At 39.1% G+C, this 23,250-nt stretch overlaps 1 protein-coding gene across 1 annotated transcript; it reads left to right on the plus strand.

Annotated features, from left to right (window-relative positions):
* The first annotated feature begins 4,789 nt into the window (after positions 1-4,789).
* On the plus strand, positions 4,790-22,923 carry EIF2S3 (eukaryotic translation initiation factor 2 subunit gamma). Its single transcript, XM_042974529.1, has 12 exons — positions 4,790-4,894; positions 5,431-5,494; positions 7,399-7,526; positions 7,614-7,735; positions 9,133-9,227; positions 10,525-10,683; positions 12,363-12,497; positions 13,565-13,659; positions 14,213-14,357; positions 15,554-15,723; positions 16,128-16,300; positions 22,501-22,923. Exons 1-12 carry the CDS (start codon positions 4,826-4,828, stop codon positions 22,562-22,564), a joined length of 1,419 nt encoding a protein of 472 aa, XP_042830463.1. The 5' UTR covers positions 4,790-4,825; the 3' UTR covers positions 22,565-22,923.
* Positions 22,924-23,250: the final 327 nt, after the last annotated feature.

A 23,250-nucleotide genomic window follows, 5' to 3' on the forward strand; every position in this document is an offset into this window, starting at 1 on the left:
TGAAATACAGTGTAGACAATGTCCCCTTGAAAATGAAAATGTCAGGGGTGCCTGGATGGTTCAGTCCGTTAACCTTCCGACTCTTGGTTTTGGCTCAGGTCAGGACCTCAGGGTTCAAGAGGTCAAGCCCAGAGTTGGGCTCTGCACTGACAGCGCGGAGCCAGCTTGGGATGCTCTCTCCCTCTCTCTCTCTGCCCCTCCCCTGCTCGTTCGCTCTCTCTCTCTAAATAAACTTTAAAAAATTTTTAAATGAAAATGTCAAAAAGAACAAGTGTTTAAAAAGTTCATCATTTTTGTGCTCCTTCTGAAATAATGAAAAATAACCCTATGCTTCAGAAGCCTCAACATTGCAAGCCACATTTTCATGAAGTGTTTATGGGATTACCAAGGGCTGAAAGAAGTAGAACTAGGACTGGGCCCTGGGGCAATACCAATAGTAGGGAGTCATCCAGGAAAAGATGGAGAGCTGTCAAGGAGCCTGAGGAGTAGCGAGTGAGATAAGGGTAAAAGAGAGAGTGTGGTATGGCAAGCCAGATAGAAAAGTATTTATTGTAAGTTGTTATAATTCCACTATCTATAAAAGATTAAATGAATGTCATCATTTTAATGAAATTTATCTACTTGGGAACAATGTAGACAATGCCTCCTTGTAAATGAAAATGCTAGAAAGAACAAATTCCCCCCAAAGTTAATCATTTTTATGTTCTTTATGAGCCAATGAAAAGCAATACTATAGAAGCCTCAAGGTACAAGCCACATATTCATAAGCACAGCATTTCAGTAGATGTGCGTACACACACACACACACACACACACACACACACATCCTAAGTGTGAGCGCCAGAGTTGAGGTGAGCGGGAGTCATGAAGAGCTGCTACATGGTGTTTGCGCAATGAAAGAAGTGAAAAAAAACCGCCTTCAGTAATTACTGTTGCCAGAAGCACAGCTTTAGGGTTTGAGTGTGGTTAAGGATAGAGACGGGATTGAAGCCAGGCTCTGAGGTTATTTATTGGTTCTAAAACGAAGTTCTTAAAAAAAGAAAAAAAAAACAGTAATCGCATAGCTCTCTCCGGACAAGCTGTCTTTGTCGATACAGGGCAGAGAGGGACTTTGGGTAAGTCAGTTCGGGCCGCCACAGCGCAGGGCGGTGGGAGCTGAAGGAGAAGCTGGGAAAGCATTACGTGAGCAACAGGGCTCAGGCCGAAGCACGGCTGAGCTTCATGCTTCCCAGGGACTTGAGAAGAGAGCAGCACTGTTTGGGTGAGGGGCATTAATTTAATGCTAAGTATAGGTGAGGCAGGATAGCCCTGTGATACTGAAGTCTCGATATCGTCAAGATGGTGAGTCTCCCTAAATTGGTCTACATATTCAAAGCAATCCATATCGAAAACCCAGCAGGCTCTTTGTTTTTCTTTTTTCTTTTTCTCTTCTTCTTCTTCTTGGCAGAAATTGACAGGCTGTTTCTGAAGTTTATATGGAAGTGCAAAAGCTCTAGAAGGGCCAAAACAGTTTTGAAAAATAACATAGTTAGAAGTCTTAATACTTTCCAATTTCAAAATGTACTATGAAACTACAGAAATCAAGACAGTGTGGTACTGGCTTAAGTTTGGACATGTAGATCAATGGAAAGGTGTTGAGAGTCCAAAAATATGGTCAATTGATGGTCAATTGATTTTCTACAAAGATGCTAAGGCAATTCAATAGGGAAGGGAAATAGTGCTGGGACAATTGCATATCCACATGTAAAAAGATAGAGTTAAAGCCTTCCCTCACACTATACACAAAAGTTAATTCAAAATATATCATAAGCTAAATATAAGAGCTAAAACTGTTAACCTTTAAGAAGAAAACCTAGGAGTAAATCTTTGTGAACTTGAGTTAGGTAAAGTGTTCTTAAATAATGATACCCACTGAATGATTCATGGAAGAAGAAATAAATTGGACTTAAAGTTAAAAACTTTTGCTCTGCAGAGATACCATTAAGAAAATGAAAAGACAAGCAACAGACTGGAAGAAAACGTTTGCAAATCATGTATCTGAGACAGACTTGTATCCAGAATATATAAAGAACTCTCGCAATTCAATAATAAAATAAGCAACCCAACTTAAGAATGGACTGGAATAGCTATCTTACCAAAGAAGAAATATGAATGGCTAATAAGCACATGAAAAGATGCTCAGCCTCATTAGTTATTAGAGAAATACAAATGAAAACCGCACCTACTAGAATGGCTAAAAACAAGAGACAGTATCAAGTATTGTTGAGGATGTGGAGAAACTGGAGCCCTCACACACTGCTGATAAGACTATAAAATGGTGCAGCTATCTTAGAAGAAAGTTTGGCTGCTCCACAAAATGTTAAACATAGATTTACCGTAGGACTCAGCAATTGCACAACTAGATCTTTGCCAAGAGAAATGAAAACATGTTTTCATAAAAACGTTCATATGAGCATTATTCCCAACAAAAACTTGTACGCATGTGTTCGTGGTATTATTCAAAGTAGCCCAAAATGCAGACAACCCAACTATCCATCACCTGGTGAAGGGATTGACAAAATGTGCTATGTCCATACCATGGAATTTACCCAGGAATAAAAAGGAATGAACAACATGGAAGAACCTCAAAACCACTATGCTCAGCGAACAAGCCAGATGCGAAAGACTGCATATTGTATGATTTCATTTATATGAAATGTCCAGAAATTGTCTGTAGAGACAAAGCCCATTAGTGGCTGCCGGCAGCCAGAGATGGAAATGGGGATTGACTGTAAATAGATATGAGGGATTTCTTTGGGGTGGCGGAAAATTCAAAAATCTGGGTTGTGGTTACACAGCTCTGTAAATTTACTAAAAACCATTGAATTGTATACTTCAGATGAGTGAATTTCATAGTATGCAAATTTTATCTCAAAGCTGATTCTTTTATTTTTGAGAGAGAGAGACAGAGAGAGTCGAACGGGGGTGGGGCAGAGGGCGGGAGACACAGAATCTGAAGGAGACTCCATGCTCCGAGCTGTCAGCATAGAGTCCAACGTGGGGCTCGAACCCACGAACCATGAGATCACGACATGAGCTGAAGTTGGATGCTCGACGGACTAAGCCACCCAGGCACCCCTCAAAGGTGATTTTTTAAAAAGAGTATACTCGTAATTGCCTATGAATTCCAGCTCTGTTAGTTATAAACTGTGGGATTGTGGGCCCGTTATCTAATCTTTTGTGGACTCAGTTTGCTCACTTGTAAAGTGGGAATAATACCATCTACATCGTCAGATTGTTGTGAAGGTTAAATAAAGTTAATACTTGTTGAGTCATTGCCAATATTTAACTGTACTGTAATTTTTTATGAATATTATTTTTTGTGACATTTCTACTTCCAGTGCAAGTTTCTGACAATGAAGCATATTATATTTATTATCAATTAATTTTATTTTTCATTCACATACCATAAGATTCACCCTTTTTAAACCATACAATTCACTGGTTTTTAGTATATTTACAAAATTGTGCAACCATCACCCCTAGTTCAACGTTTTTTATTGAAGTATAGTTGGCATATAATAATGAGTTTAGGTGTACAACATAGTGATTCAATATTTCTACATTTTTATCACCTCAATGGGTTTTCTTAATTGGCTGATGTAACTATTCAGAATGTAAGAGAAATTCTAAATTTATAAACTTACAAATGTGTGAGTTCCTAAATGTAGGAACTAAATTCCTCCATTCAAACATAATACATTGTACTCTCTACCATCACTTAACCAATGAATGCATTTATTGAAATAGAACTTCCCATTTTAGGTAAACTGTTGTACCTAAAACGTATGTGATAGAATGCATATATTCCTTTTCATCTTAAGTATTCAGTGAACACAGGTAATCTAGATTCTTATTCACCTCTCCTTAAATTTTTTGCTGGCTAAACATGAACGCCTGTTCATGACGGAAAACTTGTAAAGTGTAGACATGAATGGAGGTAAACAATTACTCGACTTTTTGATACACCATAAAAAAAAAAAAAAGGAAACTCCCAAAAGTCTTTACATTTCAAAACACCGATTTAGTGGTAATCTTTCCATTAAGCAAGTGGGTTTTCCTGTTTGAGCTTAAAAAAATAACCTCTTTGGGCGCCCTTACAATACTGTGCAGTTTACAGCCACCACGGACCGCCTCCCAGGCCCTAGAAACCTGTGAGAACAAGTTAGGGACTTTGCTCTTGCCATCCCTGTGCCATGACCATTTCAACAAACCTCCGCGCGAGGGCGCCCTTCCCCCCACCCACCAGGTGACGCGTGGGGCCGTAAATGTGGCCAGCGTGGCCGTCACAGTAGAGCCGCACCCCCAGCCGATCTCGCCTTATTTAATTATGGAAGTCGGTAAAGAAGGACAGCCCCACTGTCTGTCCCCACACCCCAAAGAACATTCCCAGGCTCCGGGAAACTCTTCCGGCCCTCCCCCCGGGAACCGGAAATGGCTTCTCCCTCGCCAGCGCGCGCGGCGGTTACATCACCCGCCTAGCAAGGGGGGCGGGGGTGTCTTATTATGGGGCTGCCCTCAGCGTTGCCTGCACAAATATGCATCAGGTCTGCCACGAATAGATTCCGAAACTTTGCCTCCTGGTTTATAGTCAGTCGGCCGGCAGGCACTGTGTAAACCCAAGCGGAGAGAAGTCCAAGCAGCGAGGCCCCGGCGGCACTGGCCAGCCTCCTTTCCCAGGCGTGGGCCCTAGTCGGCCTTCCCGCCCCCGCTTCCCCGCCCCTTACAAGGGGACCTGCGCTTGGTCAGGCAGCCACTGGTGCGACTTCCTTCCTCTCGGAGCAAGATGGCGGGGGGCGAGGCTGGCGTGACTCTGGGGCAGCCGCATCTTTCTCGCCAGGATCTCGCCACCTTGGTAAGGTTTCGTGCTGCAGGGATACGGAGGGAGCTCAGAAGTGAGTGATAGAGCCTCCCGGGAGGCGTTGAGATCAGGCAGTGCCGGGATGTCGGGAGCATGCATTAGGAGGGAGCCTTGGAGTCGGGCGCCCTAAGCTGAGCTCGCGCCGCCGGCTGTACCCCGGCAAGTCTGCGAGCTGTGCATGGGGGTGTAAGATTGTGGGATTTCGGGCCCCCCGAAGGATTCGGCTGGAAAGTGATGGTGTTAAATGTCACTAAGGCTTTTGCTTCTGAAGGTCTGGGGAGGGAGTATCTACATAGTCCTTAGCCCTAATACTGTCAAGTTTGGGGGGCCTCGGGCCTTCACATCTCCCATAGTGAGTGGAGTTGTCTTCTCTAACGATGAAGGACTCTTAGGGCATCCCAGCCATCAGAACAGAAGATTGCTTTTTCAGGAAAAGCGCTTTGGAAGCTCTGTGGAGCAAATGTAAAATCAAAGGAAAGTTGTGATTGGTCTTATGTACAGCGACTTAAAATAAAAATGTTTGGTTGTAGGATGTTAGCAAGTTGACGCCACTTTCACACGAAGTTATCAGCAGACAAGCCACGATTAATATAGGTAAGATAAGAGTAACTTGGTGGGGTGCTTGGGTGGCTCTGTGGTTAAGCATCCGACTCTTGACTTCGGCTCAGGTCATGATCTAGCAGTTTGTGGGTTCCAGCCCCGCATCAGGCTCTGTGCTTACAGTGCAGAGCCTGCCTGGGATTCTCCCTCCTCCTCCTCCTCCTCCTCCTCCTCCTCCTCCTCCTCCTCCTTCTCTCTCTCTCTCTCTCTCTCTCTCTCTCTCTCTCTGCCCCTCCCCCACTCACACGTGCTCTCTTTCTCAAAATAAGTAAACAAAGCCTTAGTCTTTTCGTGACCTGACTTGTTTGATCTCGACAAGTAATTTTTTAACCTCTTCCTTTGTGTGATTACCTGAATTATATGAGGACACAGACTTTCAAGAAATAGACTTTGAGCCATTGTGAGCAAAGCACCTGTCAGATTTTGTGGGAAGCACATATTGTTCCTGCCTAGTTTACAGACTAGGTGAGAAGATACATATAAAAAGTTTAGTAGCATAAGGCAATATGTAGTCGTATGTATCAGAGGAGTTGAAAATGTGGTGGTATTTGCCACACAGGGTTATTGCAAGGGCAGAATTTTTAAAAATTTTATTTGGTATATAAGCTGTTATTAAGTAGTTTCTCTCCCTGCCCATTGCCATCTAGAACTTTAGAGGAGAAGGTATGTTGACTGAGTGTCAAGTTAGAGTATCTGACAGCCTGTACAAACAGCACAATTAAATCTAGTTGAAAGTAAAGCTCTACCATCAGGTTATTAAGAAATTATAAGATATATGTTACCCTTGCTAGCATTACCATAATTAAACCTGGGTGGTTTGCTTGTTTTCATGGATTCTTTTTGGTTGTTTCAGGTTGTTTCATACCTGTTTACTTCACTCTGGATATACTGGAAAGTTTCTTAGTATATAGAATTTTATGTTCTTGTTGAGTGTTTATTTTTGTATTTAACCTAATTTTTTTTAAGTGTTAATTTTATTTATTTATTTATTTTAAAAATTTATATCCAAATTAGTTAGCATATAGTGAAACAGTGATTTCAGGAGTAGATTCCTTAGTGCCCCTTACCCATTTATCCTATCCCCCCTCCCACAATCCCTCCCGTAAACCTCAGTTTGTTCTCCATATTTATGAGTCTCTTCTGTTATGTCCCCCTCCTTGTTTTTATATTATTTTTGTTTCCCTTCCCTTATGTTCATCTGTTTTGTCTCTTAAAGTCCTCCTATGAGTGAAGTCATATGATTTTTGTCTTTCTCTAATTTCACTTAGCGTAATAACCTCCAGTTCTATCCACATAGTTGCAAATGGCAAAATTTCATTCTTTTTGATTGTCGAGTAATACTCCATTGTGTATATATAGCACATCTTTATCCATTCATCCATCGATGGACATTTGGGCTCTTTCCATACTTTGGCTATTATTGATAGTGCTGCTATAAACACGGGGGTGCATGTGTCCCTTTGAAACAGCACACCTGTATCCCGTGGATAAATGCCTAGTAGTGCCATTGCTGGGTCGTAGGGTAGTGCTATTTTTAGTTTTTTGAGGAACTTTCGTACTGTTTTCCACAGTGGCTGCACCAGCTTGCATTCCCAGAGTGTTTATTTCAGATGAAGGCAGTCTTTCATGTGATTAGAAACATAAAATGAATAGCTTTTACTATACTGACTGTAGTTTTTGAACAAGATTGTCTTTACATGGAAGGTTCACTTCAGACCTGTATCAGCATAAGGTTTGGGTAGAAAAGAATATGAAGGAGGAAAAACTGAAGTCACAGTTGGTTTTACATTGATATTTATAGGGAGTTACAGCTTTGGGTTTTCTCCTCTGATGCTATTTGAAAAAGTATTTGGTATAATTGAATGCATATGAATTAATTTCTTGTACTTTGTCTGTAGGTACAATTGGTCACGTAGCTCATGGGAAATCCACAGTTGTAAAAGCTATTTCTGGAGTTCACACTGTCAGGTTCAAAAATGAACTAGAAAGAAATATTACGATCAAGCTTGGATATGCTAATGCTAAGGTGAGCTGTGTATACTGTGGAACTAGAAATAACTTTGTTGAATGTGCACATAACAAATTTGAATCTTTTTTTTGTTGGAACTTTTAGATTTATAAACTTGATGACCCAAGTTGTCCTCGGCCAGAATGTTATAGATCCTGTGGAAGTAGTACGCCCGATGAGTTTCCTACAGACATTCCAGGGACCAAAGGGAACTTCAAATTAGTCAGGTGAGCTCTTTCATGCTAAAAACACTTTATATGTCATATTCTGTTGTCTTCTAATTATCCTTTTTGAAGTATTTAACTGAGATATTAAATAATGAAACTGCTGAATGTTTTTGTTTTTATATTTTTTATTGTTTCGGTTGTCTATTATGACAGTAATTTGAAAAGTCAAGTATTTCAACCTCCATTTAGATACTTGAGTGCAAATTCTTCAAAGGAAAGGTATCACGCAAGCAGGTGGAAACACAGCTGTTTGGATTTAGGGGATGCTTTTTGCCAGGCTTCCTAAATTTCTTTTAAACAATGTTGTTTCTGTTTTTTAGATAGTGGATGAACAAAGCAATATTTAATTATCTCTCTTAAATACATGGTCTTGTTACCCATCTGTTTTCTGAATATGATTCATATCCTAGTTTTTTATCAGAGGATACAGACTTTTGCCTAGTGGTGTTAATGTGGGATTGGGAATGGCCCACAAAGAAATTTTAGATTGGGGCAAAGCTGGAACTAAGGAGAGATGAGAGTGAGGCTCTTGCTTTGGGCCCCAAATATAAGGGGGAATATCCCCCCGAACACCTCAGTAATCAGGGTAAATAGTATTTTGAGACAGTGCTTTTTGAAATTAATGCAAAGAAATCTTAATAAATAGAATGTTGTTTGTTTAAATTAGACAATTACAGATTTTTTTCTCTTCATTATCACTGTTTTTGGCTCATTGTGGCATTATTAATTTTGATACTTTGCTCATCATGGACTTTTTTGCATTAATTTTGTTTTAACAATCTTAAATTTAAATATTATTTATTTTGATTAGCGGGTTTTTTTGGCACCGTCTTAAACTTTGCACCTGAGGCAGATTCCTCCCTTGGCCTTACCCTAGTTCTGGTCCTTGATCAGAGATCACGTTTTTTTATAAATGGCCAAATTGTAAATATTTACAGCTTTGCAGACCATAGGTTCTCTGTGAAGAGGCTACTCATCTCTGCTCTTGTGTTATGAAAGCAAATACAAATAATATGTGCTTGAGTGGGTATGGGCCAGGTTTGGCCTAAGGGCCTTAGTCGGCTAACCTCTGTTTGAGATCATGTCATTGTGAGCCTACACTTTTTGGATATAGTGATTCTGAATGAGTAGTATAGTTTTATTAAAATAGTACTGCTGTCTCTACTTCACATTAGCAGTTCCAGCTTTTCAAGGTGTTAGAGGAATTTTTGGCAAGTTATTCTTTCAGATGGCAGTGCCTGTTCTGTTAACACTGTTTTAGCTTTCAAATCAATGACATTTCCAGCATATACTCTGTACCATACTCTATACCCTATTCCTTTTGATTGGATTTGGGAATTTCTGTCTGCGGAAATACAGATTGATCTTAGGACTCATTGTTACTTCTTAATTATTAGACACGTGTCCTTTGTTGATTGCCCCGGCCACGATATTTTGATGGCGACTATGCTGAACGGTGCAGCAGTGATGGATGCAGCCCTTCTGCTGATAGGTAAATACATCAAAGCTGCCTTGGACAGATCAGTGTGGAACGAATCCAGGGTGGGATATTGAAACGAGAACCAAGGCCATTAAGGGCCATTTCCCTTACCTAAGGGTGACACCGACGGGAGGTAACATGTCAACTAGGATGACATCCCTGCCTACCAGCTGTCACACGATAGTAAACAAGATCTGGGGCTGACTGGTGAATCCTTACAGTAGTATATATTTTGAAAAAGTCGATAGTGCGTTTTTCCCGTCTAGATCACGTGAAATGATTTCTTATTTTAGTTTTAAATTTAGTTATAAATGTGCCTTTTTTTTTTTTTGGTCTGTGCGTCGTCCACTGCAACATTGACACATACACAAAACACAGTGGTTTTATTTAGATGCAGATCTCCTAATAAGTGCTAAAGTGTAGACCTCATTGGGGTTTTCAAAGCTAGGGTTTCTTATGTGAGCTCTTAAGAGATTTCATTGACATGGAACATAATTTTTAAAAGCATGCCACGTATATACAGTACAGGACATCTGAACATCACTGCTTAGGGAAAATGATCATTGGAGTGCACAACAAAACGTGCTCATTTCTATGTGATACACTGTTGGTTATCTTCACGTTTAGTGTTCTTCCCTCCCTTTGTTAGAGAGTACCCTTTGATGGTAGTTGAAATTCACAGAATGTAATAAGCGTCTTCCCTTCTGAATTACTCTCTGCCCCTCAGGAGCTGGACTGGGCCAAAACATCTCTAAGACTGAATAGAGCCAGAGGGCTATGACTTACCCTTGAACAAAAGCTAAGGGCAGACCCTAAATGCCAAACTTGTTGATTCCAAGCTTCTTGCTTAGGATCAGGGATGAGAGCCAAATGATTTGGAGGCTGTAATGAATGCAAGCACAGAGAGTGAAGCAAGGGCAAAAGGTGGACGCCTGGCAATAATAGTCAGGACTTTTGCCTTGAGTAAGGATAAGACCTGGACAAATTTTCTTTATTAGATGCCAGGTAAAAATTTTTTTGGTAGTAAAATAGACATAAAATAAAATTTACCATTTTAGCTGTTTAAACTGTACAACTCAGTGACATTAAGTACATTCACAGTGTTAGACGAGCATCACCATCTTCTAGTTCCAGAATATTTTCATTGCCCCAAAAGGAAAACCACATGCCCGTTAAACAGTCACTGTGTACCATATCCCTCCCTCTAGCTCCTGGCAACCATTTATCTGCTTTCTGTCCCTGTGGATTTGCCTGGTCTTAATATTTCCAGCTGATTCTCATGGCATCTTTCTGATTCTTTGTCATCTAGCTGGTAATGAGTCTTGTCCTCAACCTCAGACATCTGAACACCTGGCTGCCATAGAAATCATGAAACTGAAGCATATTTTGATTCTACAAAATAAAATTGATTTGGTAAAAGAAAGTCAGGCTAAAGAGCAGTATGAACAGATCCTTGCATTTGTACAAGGTAAGAAGCCGTGATACTTAATAAATCTGTGAATTGTTTAGACACGTATATAGTCCAGATACAGATGTTAAATTACCTTTTAGTGTAATAGACTATCTGAAATAGAATACATTTATGGATTTTAAGCCTTCTTTCTCTCCCTAGTATTTGTTAGCCACCTAACACAACTAGTGAAATCTTTGTTTCTGAATTTAATAAACTTGGTTTTAATGTTTATTTTTTTTTTTTTTTTTTTTTTTTTAATTTTTTTTTAACGTTTATTTATTTTTGAGACAGAGTGAGACAGAGCATGAACGGGGGAGGGGCAGAGAGAGAGGGAGACACAGAATCGGAAGCAGGCTCCAGGCTCTGAGCCATCAGCCCAGAGCCCGACGCGGGGCTCGAACTCACGGACCGTGAGATCGTGACCTGGGCCGAAGTCGGACGTCTAACCGACTGAGCCACCCAGGCGCCCCTAATGTTTATTTTTGAGAGAGAGCAAGCGAGTGAGCACGGGAGAGGGGCAGGGAGAAAAGGAGAGGATCTGAAGCAGACTCTGTGCTGATAGTAGAGAGCCTCATGTGGGGCTCGAACTTACGAACCATGAGATCATGACCTGAGCCGAAGTTGGATGCTTAGCTGACTGCGTCACCCAGGCGCCCCTGAAAATTTTTTTTATTGAAGTATAGTTGACCTCCTATTACATTAGTTTCAAGCATACAACATAGTGATTCAACAGTTTCGACAATTTTATACATTATGCAATGCTCCACGTAGTAAGTGGAGTCACCAACTGTCTTCGCGCACAGTTCTTACATTATTACTGACTACATTCCCCATGCTGTACATTTCATCCCAGTGATTTTTTATTTTATAATTGGAAGGATAAACCAAAGTATATTTCTGCTGACTGAAAGTTAGAGCTGAAGTTTGTATCCTGGAAACTATCAGATTTAAAAAAAATAATAAGTCACTTTAAAGAACAAAAGCATTTTTTTTTATACTTAGGTCTTATACTATTTATTCTTACCAGGTAGTTACTTTGATCATTGGAACTGACAATGATTTATTTAGCCTTTATAGTGTCTATTTCTCTAACAGCATGGTGTTTTTCATTTCACAGCAGACATGATGCATGTTGTTGACAATTCTCTCTTAGCCTTGTTGGTGGAAAGGTTGAGTTCCTGTGAACTCAGTTCTGTTGTTATGAAAAAGAATAAGTCCTTTTGATGAAAATCTAATTATGTTTGGTTCATTTCTTTGCCCAGCCTGTTTGACATATAATTAATAAGGAGGAAATATTATATGAGCCAGTAGTCTTTGATTAGCACCGAGTCTGTAATTTTACTTTGACATTTATTGGGAGGTTAATTACATATTATTAGAAATCTTTCAACTAGTAAAGTGCTCTTTCCCAGGAGTGTTAGTATTTTATTCCTTTAGACAGTGTTATCATTTTTAGTATATTAAATATATATGTTAATATATTTTAGCAGTTTTTTTCTGTAAAGGAACTAGTGTTCATTTTCAGGAATAGAACAAACAATACTGCCACCTTTCTAAACAGAATTATCACTTTTATCCTGTTGCTGGCATTTGTGGGGGGATGTTTAGGCATTTGTTTGAGCAATCTTAAGTGTTTCATGTAACACAGATGAAGTTCTGTTAAACTAAAGAATCTTAATCTGAATTTCCTATAGGTACAGTAGCAGAAGGAGCTCCTATTATTCCAATTTCCGCTCAGCTGAAATACAATATTGAAGTTGTCTGTGAGTACATAGTGAAGAAAATTCCAGTACCCCCAAGAGACTTTACTTCAGAACCCCGACTCATTGGTAAGTGACAGTATTTGTCTTTATTTTTATTTTTTTTGATGTTTATTCATTTTAGAGAGAGAGACAAAGCATGAGCAGCGGAAGAGGGCGAGGCAGAGAGGGAGACACAGAATCGGAAGCAGGCTCCAGGCTCTGAGCTGTCAGCACAGATCCCCACATGAAGCTCGAACCCATGAACCGTGAGATCATGAACTGAGCCGAAGTCGGACACTTTAACTGACTCAGCCACCCAGGCACCCCTGTCTTTAACTCTTAATTTGATCTTTTTCACATTAGTGATTTTCCTCTAAGGGTGTTTATTAATACTTTTTCTTTCTACAGAGGTGATAATAAATTACCATCCTTATAAAAAATTTTTTTTAAGTTTATTTTGAGAGAGAATATGAGCGTGAGTGGGGAGGAGCAGAGAGGGGGAGAGAGAATCCCAAGCAGGCTCTGCGCTGTCAGCACAGAGCCCAACATGGAACTAGATTCCATGAACCGTGGGATCCCAGAACCTGAGCCAGAATCAAGAGTTGGACGCTTAACTGACGGAGCTGCCCAGGAGCTCCTTAAACATTGTTTTTTTTAATAACTGCGTGATATTCCATAGTATGGGTGTACCATCATATGCCCCCTATCAATTAACTTTTAACTTATTTCCCCTTTTTTCATCATAAGTAAGGCTGCAATAAATGTAGGAGTAATAATAATAGATTTTGTATAAAGTCACCCCTGTGTGTATAAGAATTATGTGGCTGCTGTTTTATTTATTTTTTAATTTTTTTTCTTTAAGATTTATTTATTTTTGAGAAAGAGAGGCAGAGTGCGAATGGGGGGGGAGGGGCAGAGAAAGGGAGACAGAATCCAAAGCAGGCTCCAGGCTCTGAGCTGTCAGCACAGAGCCGGAGGCGGGGCTTGAACTCACATATGGTGAGATCCTGACCTAAGCTAAAGTCGGTGGCTTAAGTGACTGAGCCACCCAGGCATCCCTGTGGCTGCTATTGTAGAAGTTAACTTAGAAAAGAACATTTCCTTTAAAGTTAAAACGAGCAGAATTGGCTTTAATTTGTTTTGTTTTCTTTTAGTTATTAGGTCCTTTGATGTCAACAAACCTGGCTGTGAAGTTGATGACCTTAAGGGTGGTGTAGCTGGTGGTAGTATTCTAAAAGGAGTATTAAAGGTGAACTGGATTTTTATTGTCTTTGTTTTGTTTGTTTTTCCCTTGTCTTTTTTTTTTTAATGTTTGTTTATTTTGAGAGAGAGATACTGAGATCTCGAGTAGGGGAAGGGCAGAGAGAGAGGGAGAGAGAATCCCAAGCAGGCTCCATGCTGTCATCGCAGAGCCTGATGTGGGCTCAGTCTCATGAATCATGAGAACATGACTTGAGCCAAAGTCCAGTCAGATGCTTAACTGATTGAGCTGTCCAGGAGCCCCTGTTTTTCTCTTGTTTTAATCATAAGGTGGATAGTATGGATACTCCAAACAGAAAGTACTATTTTCTGAGTATGGAGAGAGGTGTGTGTGGTATGTAGCTAGCAACAGTTGGATGAATGGTTCTGGTTTTGAAACTCTATGTCTGTTTTTTGTTTTGTTTTGTTTTTTAACAGCAGTCTTTGACATAGAAAAAGAATTGCCTTTTCAGTTATGGGGTCTTCCTGTTAGGACTTTTGATATGTAAGTGGTAATTGTATCATCCCAGGGTGATTCTAATTACAAACTTACATGTTTACAGGTGGGCCAAGAGATAGAAGTCAGACCTGGTATTGTTTCCAAAGATAGTGAAGGAAAACTCATGTGTAAACCAATCTTTTCGAAAATCGTGTCACTTTTTGCGGAGCATAATGATCTTCAGTATGCTGCTCCAGGAGGTCTTATTGGTAAGGATTTCTTTTCTTAACCTTACGTTTTTAATTTGTGGTATTTTTCGTGGGAAAAGGAGTACCCAAAAAGGTGTATTGTAGATTTTTAATTGGGTATTTTAAATGATTGGGTTGGGGGAATGTTTGTGTGGTTAAGCTGTTGATTTTAGTTCATAAGATGGTTTCATGTGTTGATAAAAATTATTTTAAGCATAAAGAAGAATACATTTTGGTTTAGTATATAAAGGAATGCCTTTTAGCAATAAAGTAAGTTTTATGACCCAGTGTTAAAACACCCAAGTATACTTTTTTGTCTACACAGTTATGGTGGTAGAGAGTGGTTGTTTTTGTGTGTGTGTTTTGCAAATGGAAAGTTACCCACAAATGTCACTTGAATCATGTCAGATCATATTTACTCTGAGGTGAGACTAAAAAAATAACTCTGATTATATAGGAATTACTGAGATGATTTATGGATTTCCTGGTCACTTATAACTTATTGTTATTACCAGATACCCAGAAAAAGATAAGATTTAGTAAGAATTAGACCTATTGTACCTTTGGATTAAAGAAGAAATTGTTGGATAAAGAAGGAGTTTGTCTTTTGGTTCTCTGGTCTTTAGGTATATAATTCATTTTTTTATCCTATCTTGTAATTAATAGTTTATTGTATATAATTTAACGATAATGCTCATGTAGCCACCACCCAGCTTGAACAGTTGTCAATACTTTATTTTGCTTCATCTTTATATCTTCTTCCCTCTCCTCATACACAGCTAAAGTATTTTGAAGTGGATCCTAGGAATCAGATAATGAAGTCATGAAGTTTTTTTTTTTTTTTTTTTCTTTTGATTAGCCCTCCAGGGGAGAATTGGCAGGCAAATATTCTATAAATTACTCATTATGAATTTTGTATCTTCTTACTCTTTATTAAGTGTAGTCACACTCACTTTTGAGTTAGGCTATCATTTCTGTCCTTTGTTTAGAATTTAAATCAAACGACTGTCCTCAAAGGCCCAACAAATCCATAGGTTTATGATTCTTTCTTCAGGTAAGACATATTTTGTCATACCTATGTAGCTATTACATGAGTGTGGAAGTGTAAATGTGTGTTATAACGTACAGGTGTTTGCTTTACTTGTTTGACTAAGTTTTGGGTAGACAGCTTAATGGGAAATAAAAAGTTGGACTTTATGTATCTTGTTTTATATCAGGAGTAGGAACAAAAATTGACCCCACTTTGTGCCGAGCTGACAGAATGGTGGGACAGGTACTTGGTGCAGTTGGAGCTTTACCAGAGATCTTCACAGAATTGGAAATCTCCTATTTCCTACTTAGACGGCTTCTAGGTGTACGCACTGAAGGAGACAAGAAAGCAGCAAAGGTAAGTGCTCTCTGTAATTCCTGTTTCAGAAAAGTGGCAGTGATGTTAAGACCAGTTTTGAGGTTCACTCTTTGACAGTTAACATGGGATTAAGAAAAAGAAAATGTGAGTAAATTTGATTTTCTACTTTCAGAAAGTCATTTATTGAGAACTTAGATATGGTTATCAGTTTAAAGTAAAAAAGCCAAAAAAAACCCAAACAAAAATGTATGTCTCATATGTCAGTGACATGAAACTGTTACTATCCGTATGATTTTGATTTTTAAAGTTTTAGGTTAAGTCAGCAGAGATGGACAGTTGCTGACATCTCTTGTTGGCAAGGATGTAGGAGAATAATAAGCATGCCTTTTTGGAAAGCATTTTCTTGATTTTAGGGTTTATTTTTCCCCGATTTACTTCCCTAGGTGCAAAAGCTGTCTAAGAATGAAGTGCTCATGGTGAACATAGGATCCCTGTCGACAGGAGGAAGAGTTAGTGCAGTTAAGGCCGATTTGGGCAAAATCGTTCTGACTAATCCTGTGTGCACAGAAGTAGGAGAAAAAATTGCTCTTAGCCGAAGAGTTGAGAAACACTGGCGGTAAGTTTATTAGCCTCTGTCACTAATAAAAAAGTCAATTCCCTTAAGTTCTTGGTGGTGTATGTGCACACTTTACCTTGAACATAACAGTTATTGAGGCTGTAGCTCAGCTCTTCTTTTGGATGGCTTTGAAATCTTTATCTCTAGCCCTGATCTGTGATACACACAACCTATGAAAGAAACTGGTGAATTTAGATTCAATGTTTCTCTTATCTTTAGCTTTTTAAAACATTTTATTTGGAGGTAATTTCAAACTTAACAAGAAAGTTGCAAGAATTGCACATAACCTCCTGTATTCCCTTTTCCCAGATACACCGTTTATTTTTACATATGCGTGTAAGTACTCTTCTATATGTATATACTTTTTGCTCAACTGTTTGACGAGCAGGTTGTATGTATCATACCTCTTGATCTCTTAACAGTTGGTGTATATTTCCTAAAAACATGGACATTCTCTTATATAATTGCTTCAAGAAGTTAGCATTGATAAATTACTGAAATCTCCAGTCACTAATCCAGTTATACGGCTTTTCCCAATAATGTCCTCTAGTCCCTTCATTCTAGGCTCATGCATTGCATTAGTTATCATGTCTCTTTGATCTCTAATCCGAAACTTTCTTAGCTTTTCTTTGTCTTACTTGACATAGACTATTTTGAAGAATATAAGCTGGTTTTTAGACTCTTCTTCACTTTATCTGAAATTTCTTAAGATGAGATTCAGGTTATGTAGTCTTGGCTGGAATACTTTATATAGTTGGTGATGCCTCCTCAGGGAATCATAGCCAGAGGCACATGAGATCTGATTGCTCCTCCTCGTTAAGGTTAATTTTGATTATGCACGTAAGGTTTTGTTCCCATTTTCTATATAGTTACTCTTTTTTTTTTTTAACTTTTTAAAAAATAATTTTTTTATTTTTGAGAGACAGAGTGCGAGTGGGGGAGGGGCAGAGAGAGAGAGGAAGACACAGAATCTGAAGCAGGCTCCAGGCTCCAAGCTGTTAGCACAGAGCCCAACATGGGGCTCGAACCCATGAACCGTGAGATCATGACCTGAGCCAAAGTCAGACACTCAACCTAGCTACCTAGGCGCCCCTATAGTTACTCTTTTTACCTATGCACCTCATTTTGTGGGAAGACTAGTTGAGACTATGTGATTAGTCTCCTCTTCATCCACTGATGATTCTTGTCTGAATTGAACTTGATTATGTTATTAAAATGATGACATCCCTCCCCCAAACCTGCCACTTCTCATTTATTATTCTTCCCTATTATTTACTTAAGTAGTTATAATTTAGCCTCGTGAAGTCCTATTTTATTCAGTAGGTTATGATTCATTACTGTCCTTATTTATTTTGATACCCAGATTGTTCAGGATTCATCCAGTAGAGACTCTTGAGGCTGGCTCCTGTGTCCTTTTGATACGTCCCCACCTTTTTTTTTTTTTTTTTTTAAATAGTTCCTTACTTGCTGGCACAAAATGTTCCAAACTCCTCTCATACCTCCCATGCTCCAGTTTTAGAATTGGCCGTTTTTCCAAGCCTGGTTTCTTTTAGTGGGAAATGGTATTTAGAAATGAAGATGTAGGTGCCAGGTGTGTTCATTGTTCCTAGGGTGCTATTCCTTCTAGGTCTTTTGAGTGGATAGAGCTAGGAAACACACACACATCTTAGACTTCTCTTTGCTTTTAGTTACCTGGTTAGTTACTGCAACTACCCTTCCTATTCTTTGTGACCTCATTATATCCCTATAGCCATTCTTTCACACCTAAAAGTTACTGCCAAAGATTCCTAATTTACCTCTTCCTTTGTTAGTTAAGAATTCGGTCAAAATTAATCTTCCTAAAACATCTTTATTATGATATGTTCAATAATTTTCAGTAGCTTCTCATTACTTTATGATATTCAGGACCTTTCTGGAAGCCTGCTTCAATGCATTTTATGTTTCTTCCTTCTTTGTCTCATATAAACCCTCTAAATTACATTGTTCTGTGTCCTCATTGTTGTCATAATTATTCATATCTTTGGCTGTCTGTTTTTTCCTCAGTACTTCCCTTATTAAGGCTTTCCTGATACCGTGCCCCATGAAGGTTTCTCATCACTTACTGTTCAGAAAATCGATCTGAATCATTATTCTCTAACTGAGACAGAGTTTAACTTTTGGTTGAATTTTAAGTAAATAATCCTGCTTTGTGGTGATTTATGTCATTTGATTTTATTCTTTGGTATGATTATACTATTTGCTATTATAGACATAATGATTTCCGGGGTATTTTAAAATAGGCTTAAATAGTAAACTTTGAAAAACTCACAGCATGGAGTGTATTAGTCTCAGAATGGTACAATTCCTAGATCAGAATAGATTTAAAATAAAAGGATTTTTTTGTGTCTGCCCGCTAATCCTTTAAGAGATCTCTGTCCAAATGAAACTTTAGATTTTGCTTAAAAATTAGCAAGACTCCACCATAAAACTGTTAAAACTAGTAGTAAATGGGGGCGCCTAGGTGGCTCAGTCAGCTAAATGTCTGACTTCGGCTCCGTCATGATTTCATGGTTTGTGGGTTCGAGCCCCACCTCAGGCTCTGTGCTGATGGCTCAGAGCCTGGAGCCTGCTTCAGATTCTGTGTCTTCCTCTCTCTCTGCCCCTCCCCTGCTTGCGCTCTGTCTCTCTCTCTCTCAAAAATAAATAAACGTCGAAAAAAAAATTTAGGGGCACCTGGGTGTGTCAGTTGGTTAAGCATCTGACTTCTGCTCAGGTCATGATCTCACATCTCATGTTCGAGCCCCACATCAGGCTCTGTGCTCACAGCTCAGAACTTGGAGCTTGCTTCACATTCTCTGTCCCCATCTCTCTGCCCTCCCCTGTTCACTCTGTGTCTCTGTCTCTCAAAAATAAATAAACATTAAAATCCTATTTACAGTTGCCCCAAAAAGAATAAAATACCTGGGAATAAATTTAACCAAGGAAGACCTATACTCCTTGGTCTGTAAGACTTTGGTGAGAGAAAGTGAAGACAACACAAATAAATGGAAAGATATACCATGCTTATGAATTGGAAGAATTACTATTTACAGAAAAAATTTAACATTTATTTATTTTTTAATGTTTATTTTTGAGAGAGAGAGACAGCAGGGGAGGGGCAGAGAGAGAGGGAGACACAGAATCTGAAGCAGGCTCCAGGCTCTGAGCTGTCAGCACAGAACCCGATACGTGACTTGAACTCACAAACTGAGATCATGACCTGAGCCCAAGTCGGGCACTTAATCAACTGAGCTAACCGTGTGCCCCTGTGCTTATTTTTGAAGGAGAGAGACCATGTGTGACTGTGGGAGGGGCAGAGAGAGAGGGAGACAAAGAATCTGAAGCAGGCTCTAGGCTCTGAGCTGTCAGCACAGAGCCCGACACGGGGCTCAAACCCAGGAACCTTGAGATCATGACCTGAGCCCCAGTCGGACACTTAACCGACTGAGCAACCCAGGCTTCCCTTCTTTGGATTGGAAGGATTACTATTAAAATGTCGATACTGTCCAAAGCAATCTACAGATTCAGTGCAATTCCTATCAAAATACCATAGCATTGGGTTGCCTGGGTGGCTCAGTCGGTTAAGCGTCTGACTCTTGATTTTGACTCAGGTCATAATCTCACAGTTCATGGGATCAAGCCCCATCTGTGTAGGGCTGTTAGCACAGAGCCTCCTTTGGATTCTCTCTCTCTTCCTCCCTCCCCTTGCTTGTATGCTCGTTCTCACTTTCTCAAAATACATTAAAAAAATACCATATCATTTTTCATAGAACTAGAACACACAATCCGAAGATTTGTATGGAACCACAAAAAATTCCGAATAGCCAGAGTAGTCTTGAGAAAGAAGTATAAAGCTGGAGATATCACAATTCCAGATTTCAAGCTATACTGCAAAGCTGTAGTAATCAAAACAGTATGGTACCGGCACAAAAATAGACGCATAGACGAATGGAACAAGATAGCCAAGAAATAAACCCTCACTTAAGTGGTAAATTAATCTATGACAGAGAAGGCAAGAATACACAGTGCGGAAAAAAGTGTCTCTTCAATAAATTGTGGGATAACTGAATGACTACACACAAAAGAGTGAAACTGGACCACTTTTTTACACCATACACAAAGATAAATTCAAAATGGATTAAAGACCCGAAACCACAAAACTTAAAACATACTGATCTTTGATATTAGCCTTAGCAACATATTTATGGTATGTCTCCTCAGGCAAGGGAAGCAGAAGCAAAAATAAACTATTGGGACTATACCAAAATAGAAAGCTTTTGCACAATAAAAGAAATCATCAACAAAATGAAAAGACAACCTACTGATTGGGAGAAGGTATTTGCAAATGATAGCTCCAATGAAGGGTTAATATTCAAAATATATGAAGAACTTGTACAACTCAACACTGAAAAACCCCAAACAATTCAAGTAAAAAATGGGCATCTGAATAGACATTTTTCCAAAGGCATACCGATTATCAACAAACACATGAAGAATGTTCAATATCACTCATCATCAAGGAGATGCAAATCAAAACCACAATGAGATATCACCTTACATTACTCAGAATGGCTAGTATAAAAAAGACAAGTGTTTGGCAAGGATGTGGAGGAAAGGGAACCTTCATGCATGTTTGTGGGAATGTAAATTGGTGGCAAATACCGTGGAAAACATTATGGAAGTTCATCAAAAACTTAAAAATACCAGTAATTCCACTACTGGGTATTTACCCCCCCCAAAAATGAAAACACTAATTTGAAAAGGTACACCCCTATGTTCATTGCAGTGTTATTTACAGTAGCCAAGTGTCCATCCATAGATGATTGGATAAAGTAGATGTGGTATATGTACACAACAGAATATTACTCAGCCCAAAAAATATTTAATCTTGTCATTTGTGACAAAATGGATGGAGCTAGAGGCTATTACACTAAGTTAAATAAGAGAAAGACAAATATTATTACTTTTAAATGTTACTCATTTTTTGAGAGGCAGAGTGTAAGTTGGGAAAGTGCAGAGAGGGAGACCCAGAATCCAAAGCAGGCTCCAGCACAGAGCCTGATGCGGGGCTCAAACCCACGAACCGCGAGATCATGACCTGAGCCTCAGTCAGACGCTTAACCGACTGAGCCACCCCGGTGCCCTGAGAAAGACAAATATTATATGCTTTCACTTGTATGTGGAATCTAAAAAAACAAAACAAGCAGGCTCGTGAATACAGGGACAGATTGATTTCTGGTGGTGGAGTGAGGTGGGTAGGGGGATGGGTGCAATGGGTGAAGGGGATTAAGGCTTCCAGTTATAAAATAAGTAAGTTCTGGAGATGAAAAGTAACAATTGAAGGAGCATGGTCAATAATAGAATGTGTGGCACCAGATGGGGAGTACACTTAATGGTAAGCATTGAGTAATACAGAGAATTGTCCAATCGCTATATTGTATACCTGAAACCGATACAATATATACCAACTATACTTCAATAATAAAAGTATTTAAAAATCAAATTTAATTTAGCAAGTGTGTTAATATTTTTAAATGAGAACATCTGAATGATTTACATTCTTTAGAGTTGTGGTTTTACCCCATGAGATGGGTTTTGTTCTAGAAGCTATTGCTGAGGTAGCAATCCAGCCTACTCATTGATTAGAGAAAACACCAAAAGGGAGCAGAGGTTCCTCTGCTACTGAGAGTAATCTGCTACCAGACTATATATTCTACTTCCTCTCTAAGTTTTCTTTACCAGCCAAGGTCATGCTAAATCCTTTGTGATCTGTCGAGTGCTGTGAATGGTAAAAAAGCATTTTTCAATGAGGAAAGGATAGAGAATGAGATATTTTAGAAAATCAGGCTGTGGTAGATTGTGTATCAGCATGAATACTTTGGTGGACTAGACTGGTGGTTCTGGAGGGATTAGTGTATCCCTTTATTCTAGGGATAGAATAAAGACAAGCATATTTGTAGTAGCAACTTTTTGTTTGCTTTTTTTGGTCATTTATTATCGCTGGAGCCCATCTTTGTGAGCCTGAGAATCTACGAAGATAGCGTGAGCTTTCTTAATGGAGCGCAGGTTTTGGAAACATTCATAGCAGATAGGCAAGTAAAACCACTTACGTCATATGATTGTGTGGTAATGATAATGAAAGAGGTGTAAAATTCATGATTTAAAAATTTTGTTTTTTGCAGTTTAATTGGCTGGGGCCAAATAAGAAGAGGAGTGACGATCAAGCCAACAGTAGATGATGACTGAAGAATTCCAGTTAAATAATACATTTGGATGGAATCAGAATTTGTCTTTACAACCTAGGGGTATATTTTCATAGCAGTACTGGGAAATTAATTTCACAGCTCATTACCTTAGTGGCAGCTCTAAGGTTATTCTCATTTTTTGGTCATGAAAATTTAACCTCTACTGCTAAATTAGGATCTACAATAAATGTAAAAATTGGTATAATGTTGGATTGAATCTACATTTTAGCAGAAATTAATCATTCCCAAATAATGTCTAATTTATACATGATCACAGGTTTGAAATGAAATTGCTACAACCAGCCTTTGCTGTAGCACACGTACCAAGAAACCTGTTTGAAATAAAGGTTTTCTTCTTATTTTGCATGATTCATCTTTGAATAGTTCCAGGCTTGAAGAACTGTTATACCAAGTAAAAACTTGAAGGCACAAATTCTTGGAAACCAGCTTTCCTTTGCCCCATATTTAATGTTGCTTTATGTTTGAAACTGTGAGTGAAAAGGAAATTAATAAAACATTACCCTTTAGATCATAGGAGCCCATTCTCCTGGACGCACCTTTCCATCCCCTTCCTCGTTTCCTTAACTGGAACACAGGAAACTAGAGCCGCTTCTCCTCATCCTCTCCCTGATGCCTTGCAGTTGTTTCTGCATTGCTTATTACCTGAAACCCTCTAGCTTTCCCCCA

Source organism: Panthera tigris, chromosome X (genome assembly GCF_018350195.1).
Source record: "Panthera tigris isolate Pti1 chromosome X, P.tigris_Pti1_mat1.1, whole genome shotgun sequence".
Classification (NCBI taxonomy): domain Eukaryota; kingdom Metazoa; phylum Chordata; class Mammalia; order Carnivora; family Felidae; genus Panthera; species Panthera tigris.

Bases quoted from the DNA above. Each gene is read 5' to 3' on its own strand.
- EIF2S3 (XM_042974529.1), top strand. From the start codon at position 4,826: ATGGCGGGGGGCGAGGCTGGCGTGACTCTGGGGCAGCCGCATCTTTCT. The intron at 10,684-12,362 runs GTAAGAAGCCGT...AATTTCCTATAG, and splicing joins GATCCTTGCATTTGTACAAG to GTACAGTAGCAGAAGGAGCT. The intron at 15,724-16,127 runs GTAAGTGCTCTC...TTACTTCCCTAG, and splicing joins GAGACAAGAAAGCAGCAAAG to GTGCAAAAGCTGTCTAAGAA.